Raw genomic sequence first — 16,320 nt, 5'->3', positions numbered from 1 at the left:
TGCTGCAGAAGCCCAGGGCCCATGGGGGAATGGGGTTGTTGAATGTAAGGTACTTAGGAGTGTCCTGCATACTAAGACACATCAGGGACTGGCTGGCTGGCACGCAACACTTCACGCCAACTGCAATAGAGACATTACTGTCTCCCAGGGAACACCTGGGATGGCTGCTGCACACCACGGGGAGGAGGCCGCAGCTGGAGATCAGGAAAAATCCATTCGTCAACTCAGCGCGGGAAGCATGGAGATGGCTGTGTAGGCGACACAGATTCTCGCCGGCAGCGACGCCCTTCCTGCCACTAAAACATAATCCGGATTTCCCGGTGGGAACCTCTTCTAGAACATTTGAGGAATGGCACTCGCGAGGGATTTTATATCTTTATCAGATACTGGATGAGGAAGGACAACTTAAGAGTCTGGCAGAACTGCGGCGAGAGTTTGGGCTACAGAGAATCGACCCCCTTGCATATATGCAAGTGAGACATTATATACACTCATTGGGCTGGATGAACCTATGCGAGGACGTGCAGGAGGTTATCAGCTCGGCACTGACTTTGGGAGCGCAGAATGTGGTGCCATTGAGATTCTTTCACAGAAACCTCCTGGACTCAACAGAGGACATAGACTACAGAGGCTATGCAAAAAAGTGGACGACAGACCTTAAAGAGGAAGTGACAGAGACGCTGTTTACAGGATTCTTGAATAGTATACGGAAAAGTGCCACGTTCCCCCGTGATTGGGAGTTGCAGTACAGGTTTGCACTGAGACTTTATGTGGCGCCTGACCGAGCATACAAGGCAAAGTTCGGAGCCTCAGGGGCATGTTTGAAATGTGGCCAAGATCCAGCTACATTGAGCCATATGTTTTGGACATGTCCGCAGGTGCAGAGCTTCTGGAGAGCGGTGATAGGAGCTACTGAGAAGTATTGGAATTGTGCAGTGCCTGTACAACCCTTGCTCTTATTCGAGGACTTTAAAAACGTGGGCCGCCGAGTTGCGGGCTTGAAGGGATTTTTACAAAGAATGATGTTGCAGGGGAAAAGAGTACTACTGACAAACTGGAGAGAGAGTGCAAGACCAACTTTGGCCCAATGGAGGGTACAGATGATAGAGATGTTGAAACTAGAAAGGCGTGGAGTACAAGACTTTGACACAGAAGCGGGTAAACACCTGACAAGTATTTGGAGTAACTTTTGGGACACTCTGCAGCCAGCAGCCAGGAGGAGACTACTTAATTGCTAATTAGATATGTGAGACTTTGGGTAGACCCTGCAATGCCTAGGAAGCCACTAAACTGAGGAGTAGAGGAGGGAGGGTGGGAGGGAGGGGTGAGAAGAGAAGGGATAGCAGGGAGGGGGGAGGGACAGGGATTGCTGGGGTAATAAAAGTTGTTAAAAGTTGTTAAAAGAAATAATCAGACAATACGTTGACAGTAGTAGTTATCAGAAGTTAACATGCGGTAATACCTTGAGTTGTAATATGACTACAGTACATGAATGTATTTTGTTTAATAAAAAGATTTAAACATAAAATGTTTATTTATGCATGTATTTTTGTACCCCATCTAGAACTGCAAATAGCATGTTTTAAATAAATAAAATAAGTCAGTCACCACTTCATGCTGTTTCTTGCTTGACACCCAAGGCAAGCAAAGGTCATAACCCTGGAAATGAAGGGAGCAAGCTCAAAGCACTGAACCCAGATCTAAAGTGACCACCCTTGACCCCAGGACTTCCATGTAGTCCCATGTTCAAGCAGCATTTTGACTCAGAAGCAAGTTGATCTGAGACTGAAGCTTCCAAAACCTGAGCTTCAGAGGAAGATCATTCCCAACTTGGCATTGAACCTTGTTCTCGAATACTCTAGATCCTGACAGAGAACAACATTGCTCTTGCTGAGTTTGATTATACAGTCTAGGAGCTGTAAAAGTCACAGCACTTTGACTGTCACTTCTTCACTTTCCTCCTGTGTGCTGAGAAGAATGAGCCAGTAATCCAAACAAGGATGAACTCTGGATTCCCTGTTGCCAAAAAAAAAAAAAAAACCTGCAACAACAAAAAAAACAAGCTGCCACTACAACCATCGCCTTGGAAAGTCCTAGGCGCTATCACAGGCCAAATGGCAACATTCAAAACTGAAAATAGTTTCCAAAAATTGCAAACATTAAACATCTCTGATGCGGCCAAACTGGAATAAGATAAGCATATAAGCCTCCTTGAGATCTAAGAAGCTAAGAACTCTCCCAGTCAAATGGCCATAATCACAGATTTTAAGGTTTCCATTCTGAAGTGCATGGCCCTTGAGGCGCAATTGACCCCTCTGAGATCCAATATTGGAAGAAATGCCCTTCTTTCTTCAGGATGATAAAGTAGATGAATAACTTCTGCTCCCTTCTTCATATTCTTACTGCAGGACTAGTGCCACTGCCCGAAGGTCGTTGAGATTCTGAAGAGTGGCCTGTACAACAGCTACTTTGTCTAGAACGCGAAAGGCCCAAAAATAGAATAGAATATGCAAAGGGACAGGAAAGCTCCAGCTTGTAACCTCACTTTATCACATCCAGAATCTACCGGTCTGATGCGATTTAGGCCCAATCCTCTCAAAACAGTGACAACCATCCACTTATTTGCTCATTTGAGGAATGAGCTCACAGACCATCACCCCAGTCTGGGAGGCTCATGAGACACAAGGTCCTTGATTAGCTCTTTTGTCCCCTCAAAATGGAGGCTTATGTTGCTGAAATCTAGAACAGAGAAAAGATCCTGACCTCCCAGGTCTGTAAGCATCAGGAAACCCTGACCTTGAAGAAGCCTGCCTGGAAGATGACTTGGGTTTGTCTTTGGGCAATCTTTGGTGTTTAGGGTCTCCCAAACCCTTGACAAGCTTATCTAGATCTTCACCAAAAAAAAATAGCTTGCCTCTGAAGGAAGTCTGCGTCCTGGAAGCAATGACTTCTATGGCTTCATAGTTGGTCTGCTGACATCTAGAACAGGCTGCTACAGTCAAACTTCTTGCTGAAGTCCTGACTGGGTTGTAGAGGACATCTGACATAAGCTAAACTGTTTTCCAGCTGGGCAGTGTCTGCACACTCCTCCACATTATCTCCCTGAGCCATACCTTACTGCCCAGAGATTCACAACTGAGTTTAAGCAAGACTTCCATATCTTAGAGAGTCAAACCATTGGAATAGTAGTATTCTTGGTAACTGCTGTTACCAAGGTATCCACCTTAGACTGATTTAGCTTTTCCTAAGGAAGCAATGGATACAGTTTGGCCATGGCTTTGCTCACTCTTAGACACAACTAAGGAGTATCCCCACTCTGCTTTTATAATCTGAAGGGCTAGAGTCTGAAAGGCTTGGTGAACTGGAAATGCTTTGGAGAATGTTCTAGTTCCCACCAGGATGGGATCTCCTGACTCTGGGATATTCTGAGCTTGTGGAAACTCATCCTTTCTGAAAAGAAACAACCATCGGGTCATCTCCCTCCACTGCAGGGTGCTCCCCTTCTTCCGTCTGTTCTGGCAAGGATGGTGTCCTAATTCCAAAAGACCCACGATTGTCTGAAATAGCAATCAAAAACTCCAGACTGAGCCTTCAAATCTTCTACTGTCTGCAGATATCTTCGTTTTGAAGTGGAAGGTCTTTCGGATTCCAAAGGTGAAAGAAGCATTTCCTCACTGTAAGCCCTCTAAGACTGCTTCAAAAGAAAGAGTCTGACTCTCATCAAAACCAGGAAAATATCTACCTTCAAACATTAATGTTCTTTAAAGAGCACCCTCAGATAATCCCACTGTAAACTAACTCACAGTATATCTCTGTGGCTCAAAAGAAAGAGTAGCATAATAAATTCCGGAAAAAATGAAGTCCCTGCTCCCAGGAAAACTGTCAAATCATTAGAGGCTGCCAATATTTTCAGTTGACATCACTGAATCTCCAACATTTCTTCAGCCTGAGCACTGGTACTCTCACCTGGAGACACTCTGCCCACAATCGTGTCTAATGAGCCCTGAAAATATATGGTAAAGGTCTCCTCACTAAGTCAAAATACCTTGTTTGCCTCCTGCTGGACCCTCCTAGCAATCTGAAGAGCTGCTCCGGCAAGAGTGTACAGCGCTATAGAAATGATAAATAGTAGTAGTAGTAGTAGAATCACTCTACCAGCTCCTACGACAGAAGCAATGCTTAGCTCTCAAAGGAATAACTGCCCTTCTCTTCAGACATTCCATCTATTGGCAAAATTTAGCCCAGTGCTGTTCCCTGTGGGACAGAAGCAGCTGCCTGCTCAAGCTCCCTTGACTGCAACTGCTGAGCTACTAACAACCACCCCCAAGTTCTGTGTTTTCAAAAAATGAAAAATATTTGGGAAAGGCAAATACCTCTAAGGAGCAGTGGGGTGGGGGGGGGGGGAGACTCAAGATTCCTCAGAATTATTCCCTTGACTTCTGCCAAATTTCTCTACCCCTGGAATACTGGTTCTCCAACTGACATGGGAGCTGTCCTCCAAATAACCCAGAACAGCATGGTCTGCCCATCACTATCTTCTAGACAAATACTGAAGACCTATGGCTGCATGGTACCCTTATAGGGCGGATTTCACAAGTCCTTGGTCTCTGTCTCCTTCTGTTGAGAACCCACAGGTTCTTGGATGGTCAACTCAGGATGCAAACAGAAGAAAGGTGGGGGAAAACTACCTTCTCTGCATACCACTTGTCAATATTCATCAAACTCAAGTACGCTGAACAGCCAAGCCATAACAGAAAAATGGAGAGATTTCTTGTGGCAGAATCTCTGACTGGAAAATCTGAGATGTAGAAATGTCTTAAGACGGATAAGTCGACTTTGGTGCCATAAACTGTGGCAGAGAGATATGTGAACCTCTGAAGCACTCAACCTTACACTGGAGGTGACCCGAATACAGAATACACACTACAGTTTTCCATGTGGCCAGGGTTGCAGAAATGTTTCCTGACTTTCAGAACTAGTCTATTTCCAAAGCAGAAAAGTGCAGAACCTTGCTGTTGGCCTTTGTTACCATGGGTCTAAAATGGACAGTCTCAACCTACTGTTATGAGTTCAAAGACTGCAAAAGACAGGAGACACTCCTTGGATCAAGAATGTGTGTGCTGAAACATTCTGTTGGAATATTTTGTAATCTGGCAATAAGCACTGCAGATGAAAGAAAATGATTTTTACCTCCTTAACTGTTGATTTAAACACTGCAGTAAGCTCTTGGGAAGAAAATGCCCTCAGTGCTCTTTCTTGAAGAGGAAGGTCAAAGGCCTGCAGCAGTAGTCAAACTGTGGAAGGCTCCAGATAGTTGAAGGACCAGGATACTATAGACCGAAATCAAGCTCCTTGTGCTACCTGAGCCTGATATAGAGCATCCCAGTAAACAGGCTAGTATTTAATAAATATCCAAATGGGAGATTCAAGGAGGACATCTCAAACATAATACTGAGCCAAAACTACTAGAGTACAGGTATTAACCGAAAGAAGTTGTACTCTCCCTAACAGTAAGACTAGTGAAGGAACCAATCCTTATGAACACTGGGTGAACACACTCCTCAGGGAGGGATCTAACTCCAGGTACTAGAGACTGTGCAGACTGCAAATCTTGACCAAAAAAAACATTCAGTGGTGCTCAAAACCTCTGCTTGCTATGCCACTGGGTAATCTAGAGTTAAATAGTAACATAGTAGATGACGGCAGAAAAAGACCTGCACGGTCCATCTAGTCTGCCCAACAAGATAAACTCATATGTGCTACTTCTTGTGTATACCTTACCTTGATTTGTATCTGCCATTTTCAGGACACAGACCGTAGAAGTCTTGCCCAGAACTAGCCCCACCACCCAAACACCAGCGGCTAAGCTTCTGAGGATCCATTCCTTCTGCACAGGACTCCTTTGTGTTTATCCCACGCATGCTTGAATTCCGCTACCGTTTTCATCTCCAACACCTCCCGCGGGAGGGCATTCCAAGTATCCACCACTCTCTCCGTGAAAAAATACTTCCTGACATTTTTCTTGAGTCTGCCCCCCTTCACTCTCATATCATGTCCTCTCGTTCTACCGCCCTCCCATCTCCAGAAAAGGTTCATTTGCGGATTAATACCTTTCAAATATTTGAACGTCTGTATCATATCACCCCTGTTTCTCTTTTCCTCCAGGGTATACATGTTCAGGTCCGCAAGTCTCTCCTCATACGTCTTGTAACGCAAATCCCATACCATTCTCGTAGCTTTTCTTTGCACCGCTTCCATTTTTTTTACATCCTTAGCAAGGTACGGCCTCCAGAACTGAATATAATACTCCAGGTGGGGCCTCACCAACAACTTATATTGGGTAATCTAGAGTTGAAAGTGGAAAGGGAACACTATTATTCTGAGCTCCTTCAGAGCACTAAAAGACTTGAAAAAGTCCTCACAAACTCGGCAGAAAATAAAATCCCTGCTCCCAAGGTGCTGGTGGGTAAGACCTCACCTGCAACCGCACACTGAAAAATACAGATTTGCTCAAGGCTCTTGGCTTGGGCTGGCTTTAGATTTAAATAGTAGAAACTCCAGCTGAAAAAAAAAAAAGAAACCAGAATGAGGGGGAGGAGTGGGGGTGGGAAACATGACTCAGACTCCTCTGAGTTACCCCCTTCTCCAGAGGCCTGCATCTTGAAGCATGCCCTAAAAATTACCTCACACACGTTGGTCAAACCAGTAGGTGAAACTGGTGCTTCAGCCTAGTGCTCTGAAAGAAGCTCAGCCTCTAACCCAAGCTCTCTCAGGGCTAGCTGAAGAAAGCATCCCTTCCTCTCTCCTTGTGGTATAGGAGCATCCTGTTTTCACTAACTACTAGTGTAGCCTGCAATAAACACTGCAGAGTTCTTCTGATGTCTTGAGGTGAGGAAGCAACTTCCCTTTCAATTACTTAAACCTCTTTCAAGGGTAGAAAGGAAACAATGAGGAACAAGGGAGGAGAAGAAGAACCCCGACTCCTCCAAGTGTCATTCCTTCTCCAGATCAAATTTAATTTGTTATATGTTCTCTTTTTTCTGTTTTTTGTTTTGTTTTGGAGCTTGAAACATCAGTGAGATACCCCTCTGCTCAACTGATGCCCAGTTCTCCAACTGGGTCAGCAGCTGCTTCAGAAACTAGTCCAGGAGCTGCACAATCCACCCGTCACTACCCACCAGGGACAGAAAAATACGGAGCACTTAAGGCTCTGGATATGGCATGTCCTATTCTTAAAGGATATACTGGTTTTGTTTATTGCTCTGTTTTAATGGGAACTAAATGCTTCTCCAACGTTGGCTGCTTCCTGACTCTCCTTTATTATCTCACTGGCGGGTTTTAATGATAACACAAGCTGCATTGGAACACTGTGAGGTTATTGACATGGATTCTCCAGCTGGGTGTAGGCTCATCAATGTTTGGATGCCATTCTGGACTTCTTTGACACCAATAGCATGCAGTTGTATCCTTAATGCTTAACATCCTTGCTCTCTGAATCATAGTGACTGGTTGACTGTGTTTGTGCTTTCATTATTTATTTTATTTTATTTATTTGCACATTTATACCCCACGTTTATCCCACAGTTTAGCAGGCTCAAAGTGGCTTACAATGCACTGATAGGCTATTGCCAAATCAGAAGTGACACAGTTACAATTAATTTTGAGAGAATAAAAGAAACAGGTCAAAATAAAACAAGGAAAGCATGCTCACCCACAATGGCTTGTCCATTTTAAACATTTATAATTATGTCTTTCGGGGGGGGGGGGGATGGGGGGTGCTAGGTTTGGCGTATTCTCATTTGTAAAATTTATTTGATTCCCTGTGTAATTTGTCGCCACTTTCGAATAGAGAACAGCTGGACTCTGTAAGGACCAATTTTGGCTACTTGTCATATATTTTCTTCTTGTTATGGTTAAATGCAATAAAAATTATTTTAAAATATGCACATATAACACGTATATCCTGGTTTTCTAGTTATTTATGTGCATCTTTCTATCTACATAGGGAGGGTAATTCTTTCAATAATGTGCTAATGACCAGCCTCTAGTTTCTGGAGTATACAATCTATTCAAGGCAGACCAATCAGGACACGGAGAAAACCAAGAGAGGCAGCTTTGAGTTAAGACAACAAGACCATCAGTCTGAAGATATAATTCATAAAAACAGAGGTGCTGATATTCACCCAGTGGCACTCAACATTCTTCCCAGATAGTCAATGTCAGGCACTGTCCAGGTTTCGGCACCAAATATCCGATTTTGAAGAGCCGGCTAACGCAAGTCTGATATTCAGCATTTAACCAGCTATGGGTTACTACATAAAGACAGGACCGCCTTTTATGCGGTCCCATTTATGCAATTGATCTGGTGGTTAAGTGCTAATATCGGCACTTAACCGGCCAAGTGCCGACTCCACCTTTTGAAGCCTGATCTGTTTCCCACTCCTTTTGTTTTTCTGCTATTTTGTTGTGGGATCTCAGCATTCCCCTGCCTCGGTGGACCTTCACTGAACCATTTCTCTAACTACATGTGCAACTTTCTTTAAATTAGTCCCCTTATTTTCTAACTCCTCTTGCCTATCTATATGTTCCTTCTTTGTTTATATCCTACACTGTCTATTAAAATGTTCTATTATGTACTGTGATGACATTGTAAGTAGTATATTATGCCATACTTTGTATTGTTATTTGAATATTTTTACTGCTGTAATTGTCTATTGCTCATGTTTGATTTACTCTTACTGTATACCGCCTTGAGTGAATTCCTTCAGAAAGGCGGTAAATAAATCCTAATAAATAAAAAAAATAAATACAATCCATTCCTCTCCCTCAGAGAGCCTCTTAACCAGTGACAACATTTTGGATGCACATAAAAAGCAAACTGATCCAAAGTGGTGCTTGCTTGGGCTGGGCAATCGAAGAGGTCGGAAATGGCAGCATAGGCTTAAACGCCTTTGTTTTGCCGCAGCAGTCTGTAATAGCCGTCCACTGGAAGAAGGATAATGGCCCTACACTATTTAGTTGGAGCTTGAAGTTAAAGTTGATGGGAGAATTAGAGAAATTAATGGATCGTCGAGTGGGTCGGTTCAATCCCTTGGCAGATGAATGGTCTCACCTAGATCAATTACTGCAAGATTTTTGAAGGGAGGGGAGGGGGGGAATGGGTGAGGGTGGGGAGGGATACTATGTTAAAATGTGTTGTATGCTAGGTCCATTGACTATTTCTTTGGTGTTTTGTTGTCTTGCATTGAAAATGGACAAATTTATTTTGATTGCTCTTTTTCTTATTCACCAATAAAAATTTACTGTAAAAAAAAAAAAAAAAAGCAAACTGATGGGGCAGTACGCATTTCCTCCAGCCCCCTCCTCTCCAGCTCAACTTAAAATAAATATCCTTCCAGCTGAAGACATCAAGAAAAACCCAAAATTCCCTTCAAGTCTCAACCAATTTTGGCATTCAACAGCAGCACTCCCGAGTCACCAATGCTGGCACCCTGAAAAATGAGCTTGCGGAGCTACTGTTAGTGATATGTAATTTATCCTTAAAATCGAGCGTGGTACCGAAAGATTGGAGGGTGGCCAATGTAACACCGATTTTTAAAAAAGGTTCCAGGGGAGATCCGGGAAATTATAGACCGGTGAGTCTGACATCAGTGCCGGGGTAAATGGTAGAGACTATTATCAAAAACAAAATTACAGAGCACATCCAAGGACATGGGTTACTGAGACCAAGTCAGAACGGCTTTTGTGTGGGGAAATCTTGCCTGACCAATTTACTTCAGTTCTTTGAAGGCGTAAACAAACATGTGGACAAAGGGGAGCCGGTTGATATTGTGTATCTGGATTTTCAAAAGGCGTTTGACAAGGTACCTCATGAAAGGCTACAGAGGAAATTGGAGGGTCATGGGATAGGAGGAAAATGTCAAATTGTGGATTAAAAACTGGTTGAAGGATAGGAAAGAGAGAGTGGGGTTAAATGGGCAGTATTCACAATGGAGAAGGGTAGTTAACTGGGTTCCTCAGGGGTCTGTGCTAGGACCGCTGCTTTTTAACATATTTATAAATGATTTAGAGATGGGAGTAACTAGCAAGGTAATTAAATTTGCTGATGACAAAAAGTTATTCAAAGTCGTTAACTTGCGACAGGATTGTGAAAAATTACAAGAGGACCTTACGAGACTGGGAGACTGGGCGGCTAAATGGCAGATGACGTTTAATGTGAGCAAGTGCAAGGTGATGCATGTGGGAAAAAAGAACCCGAATTATAGCTACGTCATGCAAGGTTCCACGTTAAGTGTTACAGACCAAGAAAGGGATCTGGGTGTCGTCGTCGATAATACACTGAAACCTTCTGCTCAGTGTGCTGCTGCGGCTAGGAAAGCGAATAGAATGTTGGGTATCATTAGGAAAGGTATGGAAAACAGGTGTGAGGATGTTATAATGCCGTTGTATCACTCCATGGTGCGACCGCACCTTGAGTATTGTGTTCAATTCTGGTCGACGCATCTCAGGAAAGATATAGTAGAATTGGAAAAGGTGCAGCGAAGGGTGACTAAAATGATAGCAGGGATGGGACGACTTCCCTATGAAGAAAGACTAAGGAGGCTAGGGCTTGTCAGCTTGGAAAAGAGAAGGCTGAAGGGAGACATGATAGAGGTATATAAAATAATGAGTGGAGTGGAACAGGTGGATGTGAAGCATCTGTTCACGCTTTCCAAAAATACTAGGACTAGGGGGCATGCAATGAAACTACAGTGTAGTAAATTTAAAACAAATCGGAGAAAATGTTTCTTCACCCAACGCATAATTAAACTCTGGAATTCATTGCCAGAGAACGTGGTGAAGGCGGTTCACTTAGCAGAGTTTAAAAAGGGGTTGGACGGTTTCCTAAAGGACAAGTCCATAAGCCACTACTAAATGGGTTTGGGAAAAATCCACAATTCCAGGAATAACATGTATAGAATGTTTGTACGTTTGGGAAGCTTGCCAGATGCCCTTGGCCTGGATTGGCCGCTGTCGTGGACAGGATGCTGGGCTCGATGGACCTTTGGTCTTTTCCCAGTGTGGCATTACTTATGTACTCGTTATTTGCACATAAGCAAAGCATGCACAGGGCCAACTCAGAACACTACCAAGTTTGACTGAGGGGAGTTTTTGGGGCCTTGGGAATTCTTGTTGTCATGACTTGGAGATCAACACCAGGTACAGTGAAAGTTCACAGCTGCTGGTGGGCCTGAACCCAAAGTGCATGGGCCCACCTATGGCTGTGCCCCTGTGTTTGTTACCAGGGCTGCCGAGAGAAATAGCCAGGCCCGGGGCAGAACCAGACCGCTGCAAGCCCCCCCCCAACTTGAACTGCCCCAATTCGAAGCATTGCTCCCGCCCACCTCCTTACCTTTCTGAGGGGGCTCCCACAGTCTGTCCTCTCCTGCTCCTATCCATGCCGGAGTCAGGACCCAGATGATTGCATTAACACGATACCGAGCTAATGCAATGCTTGCTGGCGCCAGGCCCGGAGAATTTTGCCCCCCCCCCCCCCCCCCCCCCCCCCCCCCCTTGGCGGCCCTGTTTGTTACATGCTTTCATGAATTCAGATATTCTGCTGGGAGGGCATTTCAACATCCACCACCCTTTCTGAAAATAAATATTTCCTTAGATTACTCCCCTCTTCACCTTTATCCTATGAACCCTCAGAGGTCTCCAAGCCTATGCACATTCATTGTGGAAATTCTGAAAACCTGAAGGATTGCAGCCCTCAAGGACCGGGTTTGGAGACCACTGGGCTAAGCAGTCGGTGTGCCACAAACTGGCTCCAGGTCAGCTGCAAGAGGCTAACCCAGTCCTGGTTTTGCTCCTTCTTTCCTCCAGGAAAAGCAGTCTAAATTACATCATTGTGCACAGCACGGGATAAATCCAGGACTGGGTCAGCCTGTCCCAAGTCATCACCGAAGACCAGCAGCTACAGAGAGATCCCCCAGCACCCCTTATCTGCCATGTGTGGCTCATTTTTGCATTCCCTGTGCCCCCCCCCCCCCCCACACACACACACAAGACCTTCCCATACACTTGCAAATGCCAAAGATATTGACATCCCTGCCTGACCACATCAACAGGCACTGGAGTGTCTAACCTTTTAGGGTACAGTTAGTGCCATACAAAATAGAACGGAATTTCTCATCCATATGAGGAGGCCAGATGGTGCCCTACAGATAGCCTGCTACCTAGCTTATAGCCATGACTGCTGCTCCCTTGCCCCTGAGAGCTTATAACCAAGGGTAAAAGCAGCTTTTTCACAGTTAGAAATCCAACCAAAAATTATTCTCTTGCCCTTGGCCCTTTTGCTTGGAATGCCCTCTGGTCATCCAGTTGACCTTTCTAAGGCTTGGCAGTGCTATTTCCAGCATCCTTCTCTGTCTTGGCCAGGCAGCTGCAGACGTATTCGGTATCGCAGAAGGACCCTCTCCTGCCCCCACCGAGCAAGCCACCCAAAGTAAAATGGCAGAGGTCATCAAAAATGTCACCAGAGCTAAATTTACACAACTCCTGTGTTGCTGTGGGTGGTGCGGAAGAGCTGGCCTGAGCAAAAAACCTGTGAAAGCTGGACCTGTCATAGCCCAGCAGAATAATCCAGTTTATAACCACAGCTGTACCACACAGCGTGGAAGAAAATGGTCTTTATTCCCTACAACACAAGTTATTGAGACAGAGGGTTAGAAATGCCTGAGGATAGTCTTTATTTCCTGTAGTGTGTGACAGAAGGAATCAGAAGATATAGTAACATCTGCTTAGGTAATTTCTGGATGTCATGCTATAGCTTTATAGCTTCTTCTTTACACAGTTAATATATACTGTGCATCTACACACCCTTACCCCCCCCCCCCCCCCCCCATGCACACACACAAACACACAAATATTATGCCTCCCTTTTGTTTTCCAGCCCTGCCTCAGCAAGAAGTTTCATCATTCACCTCCTAGGTTTGAGCAGGATGGTTTCTCCCTGCAGCGCCATCAGTCTCCCAGCATTCCATGTTCAGAAGCCATGTGCTATTTATAACCCAGCTCCAAACAGGAGCAGGGCCAACAAGAGGGAGCTGCCTGACGCAACCCTGCATGGCTGATCTGCCATCTACTGGCACAAGAATGAGATGGATAAATTCAGGAATCTGTTCTCTCATCTCAACAGTCGGATCAGATGTCAGTATCTTCAGAAAGCAAGATCTGCAATAACTGCAAAGCATTAAACGGGGCTATATTAGAGACTATCCTGCTCTGCAACATCCGTTGCTCTTCCAGGATTGATAGCCCCCTTCTCCCAAAAACACACACCTCTGCTGATGCACCTCACTCCTGTCCTGCAGCACCGCTACATAACCTACCACCACCACTATGTCAATGCACTGCATGCCTGTCTTGAGATCCCCCTTCCTTGGATTTCTATCACAGTATCTGAAGCTGCCAGGTGATGTCATGCAATGCGGACAACAGGCAGGGCAGCTTCCCACAGAAAACAGTCAGTGCACTCCAGTCCCTGTGGGTCATACAGCCGTTCAGGTTTTCAACGTACCCAAAATACATATACAAGCCTTTCTTAACCATGCATCAAGCTCAGTGTGCAGACCTCTAGGGCCCATAATTTTCTCACACACAGCACAGTCTGAAGATGCAGGAAATTGATTCCTCTAACAAAAAAAGACTGATAGTTTCAAAAATCATGTAAGCAAGTGGACTCCCAGGCTGAAAAATTAACCCTGGAGGGTCGGCTCCCCCTAGCCTTCCGTCAGTACTATTAACAGTACTACATCTTTCTTCCACCTCCAACGAGAACCTGAGCAGCTCGACACACTGCTACTCTCTCTATCTACACCCACTCCTTTTCTTTCACTTGAGGCCCCTTGTCACATTCTGTGCTCATCTTTCCCTCACCAATGCTAATTACCTCCACCCCCCCCCCCCCCCCAGTTTCTCCTGCACGTTCTGATTCTCGTTTGTAGCCTTATTATGTAAACACGACAGCAGCACATGCAAAATATATATATTTTTTTTCTCACCTTTTGATAGGAGGAAAGGCGAGAAAACAATCAAAATAAAAATGGGGATGTTTCAGCGAGTGACACTGGCGCTGTGATGTTATGTACTCCTAGGCCTTGCTGGTGGGCAACTCGAGAAATCTGCTTATATCATTCGGATTGTATTGTGGGGAGTGTGGGACCCTCACACAGTGCTGTCTTACCAGAGTTTAGTAAAATGGAATGCGGGACGCTCACATAGGGCTTTAAGTACTGGGGATCACTGCAGGGAGTGTAGAATCCTCAAAGAATACTGGGGAACATATGTACTAGCTCTGTGGGTGCTGAGCACCCCCAGTATAAAGCAACCTCCTTCATGTTGTTCGGGGACAGACAATTGTGCTGTGTTTAATATACAAATCACCTATGCTGTGTTTAATATACAAATCACCTATGCTGGAGAGTGCTGCAAGGAGTATGGGAGCCAACTTCCCTTCCCATCAATATCGCTTTCTTTTCAGAATCCTCGACCTGTCATTTCTCTCAGGTTGTTTATCTCCCGGGTCCCTCCCCCCTCGCTCCCCAGAATCGTACCTTCCAGATCTCGAGCTCCTTTTCATAGCATCGCTGCTAGATGCAGACCTGCAGATGCCCCCCACCCAAAATCCCCGCCCCCCACTGACCTTGGGGTCCTTCTCGTAGTAGTGCTGCTGGGTACGGATCCATCTGCCCACCAGGTGGTCGCGGACAGTGTGCGCTAGAGCGAAGTAGTAATCACGGGGAGTGGCCACATTACGGTCCTTGACCAGAGTGAAGTGCAGGTGGCGGTTGAAGTTCTTCTTTAGGTCGGTGACATTCTCCACACCGGCCAGGCCGCGCACACTGATCTGCTTCCGCTTCTCCTGGTCCGTCAGCGGTCGAGACATGCTGTTGGCGGTAGCGGTGCTGGGGCCGGGAGGAGGGGGAGACTCAAGAGGCCAAGCACACAGCAACTAGGGCGGCAGCACTGGCAGTTCTCTAGGGGGGACGCGGGAGAATCCAGCGTGGGATACACGCCCCTGCCACCTCCGCTGGCCAATCACTGGGAGGTATTGGACACGCCCACGCACTGCAGACCAATCGCCCGACAGCCGGAGGCGCTCCCCAACATTCCCCTAAAACAGCTGGACACGCCCACGCATCCTTTGCCAATCAGCGGCCGGCTGAGTCCGGTAGCCGCCCCTTTCTCTTGGTACTTCAACACCAGCACGACGGACGTCCGATAGGGCAGGCCAGGCCTCACGGCGCCCACACCAATGGCAGCCCACTATTCAAATAAATTGGCAGGACATTTCACACTGATTGGAACATTCCTGATAATCTAGCGACCCTCTCCTGCCATGAACCCCTCTGATTTAAAAAAAAAAAAAAAAAAAATCTTATGACCTCCCACCCACTTAAAAAAAAAAACCTCCCTGGTGTCTAGCGGCAATCCAGCCCCACCCCACCCCTGACATTAACCACTACCCTCCACCGACTTAAAAGCCCTGGTTGTCTAGCAGCACCCCCCCACACACACACCCCCACACACACACCCCCCCTCCCCCGACATGACTCCTCCTGGCATCAAACTTTAAAAAAGAAAATCCCTGGGGTCTCAGCATCCCTTTCCCTTCGACTTAAGCTCCCTGGTGTCCAGAGGCACCCCACTCCCACCTTCCAACTCCTCCTCCTTTACTGACTTAAAAAAAAAATCTTTGAAATCTATTGGCATCCCTGGATTTCCCAAAGTCCCCACTCCCCTCCCCCAGCAGCCCCCTCCTGCATACATTGAAAAGCCAAGAGGAGGAGTGCCTACTCACTCCTTCATCAGAACCACCAACTTGGAAAATAATAATTCCAGTCCTGACCCTGCACAGTCCATTCTGGGACACACTGTGTGGGATCAGCTAATCAAGACTATCAAATAAGGGGAAAATTCCCTGATTTAGCAGACTGAGCCCACTGGATGCATCTCAGGAGGATGCGCTATGCAGGGACGTAGCCAGACACCCAATTTTGGGTGGGCCTGTACCCAAGATGGGTGGGCAGAAGAACTCCGCCCTGTTCCACAAGTGATTTGGTCTCTCCCTCTCTTGCCTGCATGCCATATGATCTCGCAAACTTCCCCCTCCCCTGCATACCTTTTAAATAGCAGATTTTTACCGGCAGCGAACAGTAACTAATACACACTGAATATTGGCCCCACAGCCTTCCCTCTGATACAACTTCCTGTTTCTGTATAGACAGGAATACATCACAGAGAAGGCTTTGGGGCCGGTGCGAGCAGTATGTATCA

The 16,320-nt window shown here is 45.8% G+C and overlaps 1 protein-coding gene across 2 annotated transcripts in view; it reads right to left on the bottom strand.

Annotated features, from left to right (window-relative positions):
* Positions 1–15,024, bottom strand: part of PYGM (glycogen phosphorylase, muscle associated) — a 58,902-nt gene extending 43,878 nt beyond the window's left edge. For both annotated transcript variants that reach the window (XM_030217487.1, XM_030217488.1), the window contains exon 1: positions 14,687–15,024. In XM_030217487.1, coding sequence (XP_030073347.1) covers positions 14,687–14,929 — 243 coding nt within the window. In that variant the 5' untranslated portion in view covers positions 14,930–15,024. The remainder of the gene's footprint in view (positions 1–14,686) is intronic.
* Between the last annotated feature and the right edge of the window lie 1,296 nt (positions 15,025–16,320).

Source organism: Microcaecilia unicolor, chromosome 11, assembly GCF_901765095.1.
Source record: "Microcaecilia unicolor chromosome 11, aMicUni1.1, whole genome shotgun sequence".
In the NCBI taxonomy this organism is placed as follows: Eukaryota; Metazoa; Chordata; class Amphibia; order Gymnophiona; family Siphonopidae; genus Microcaecilia; species Microcaecilia unicolor.
The sequence above is the reverse complement of the archived record's forward strand: the minus strand, read 5'-3'. Positions and strand labels throughout refer to the sequence as shown.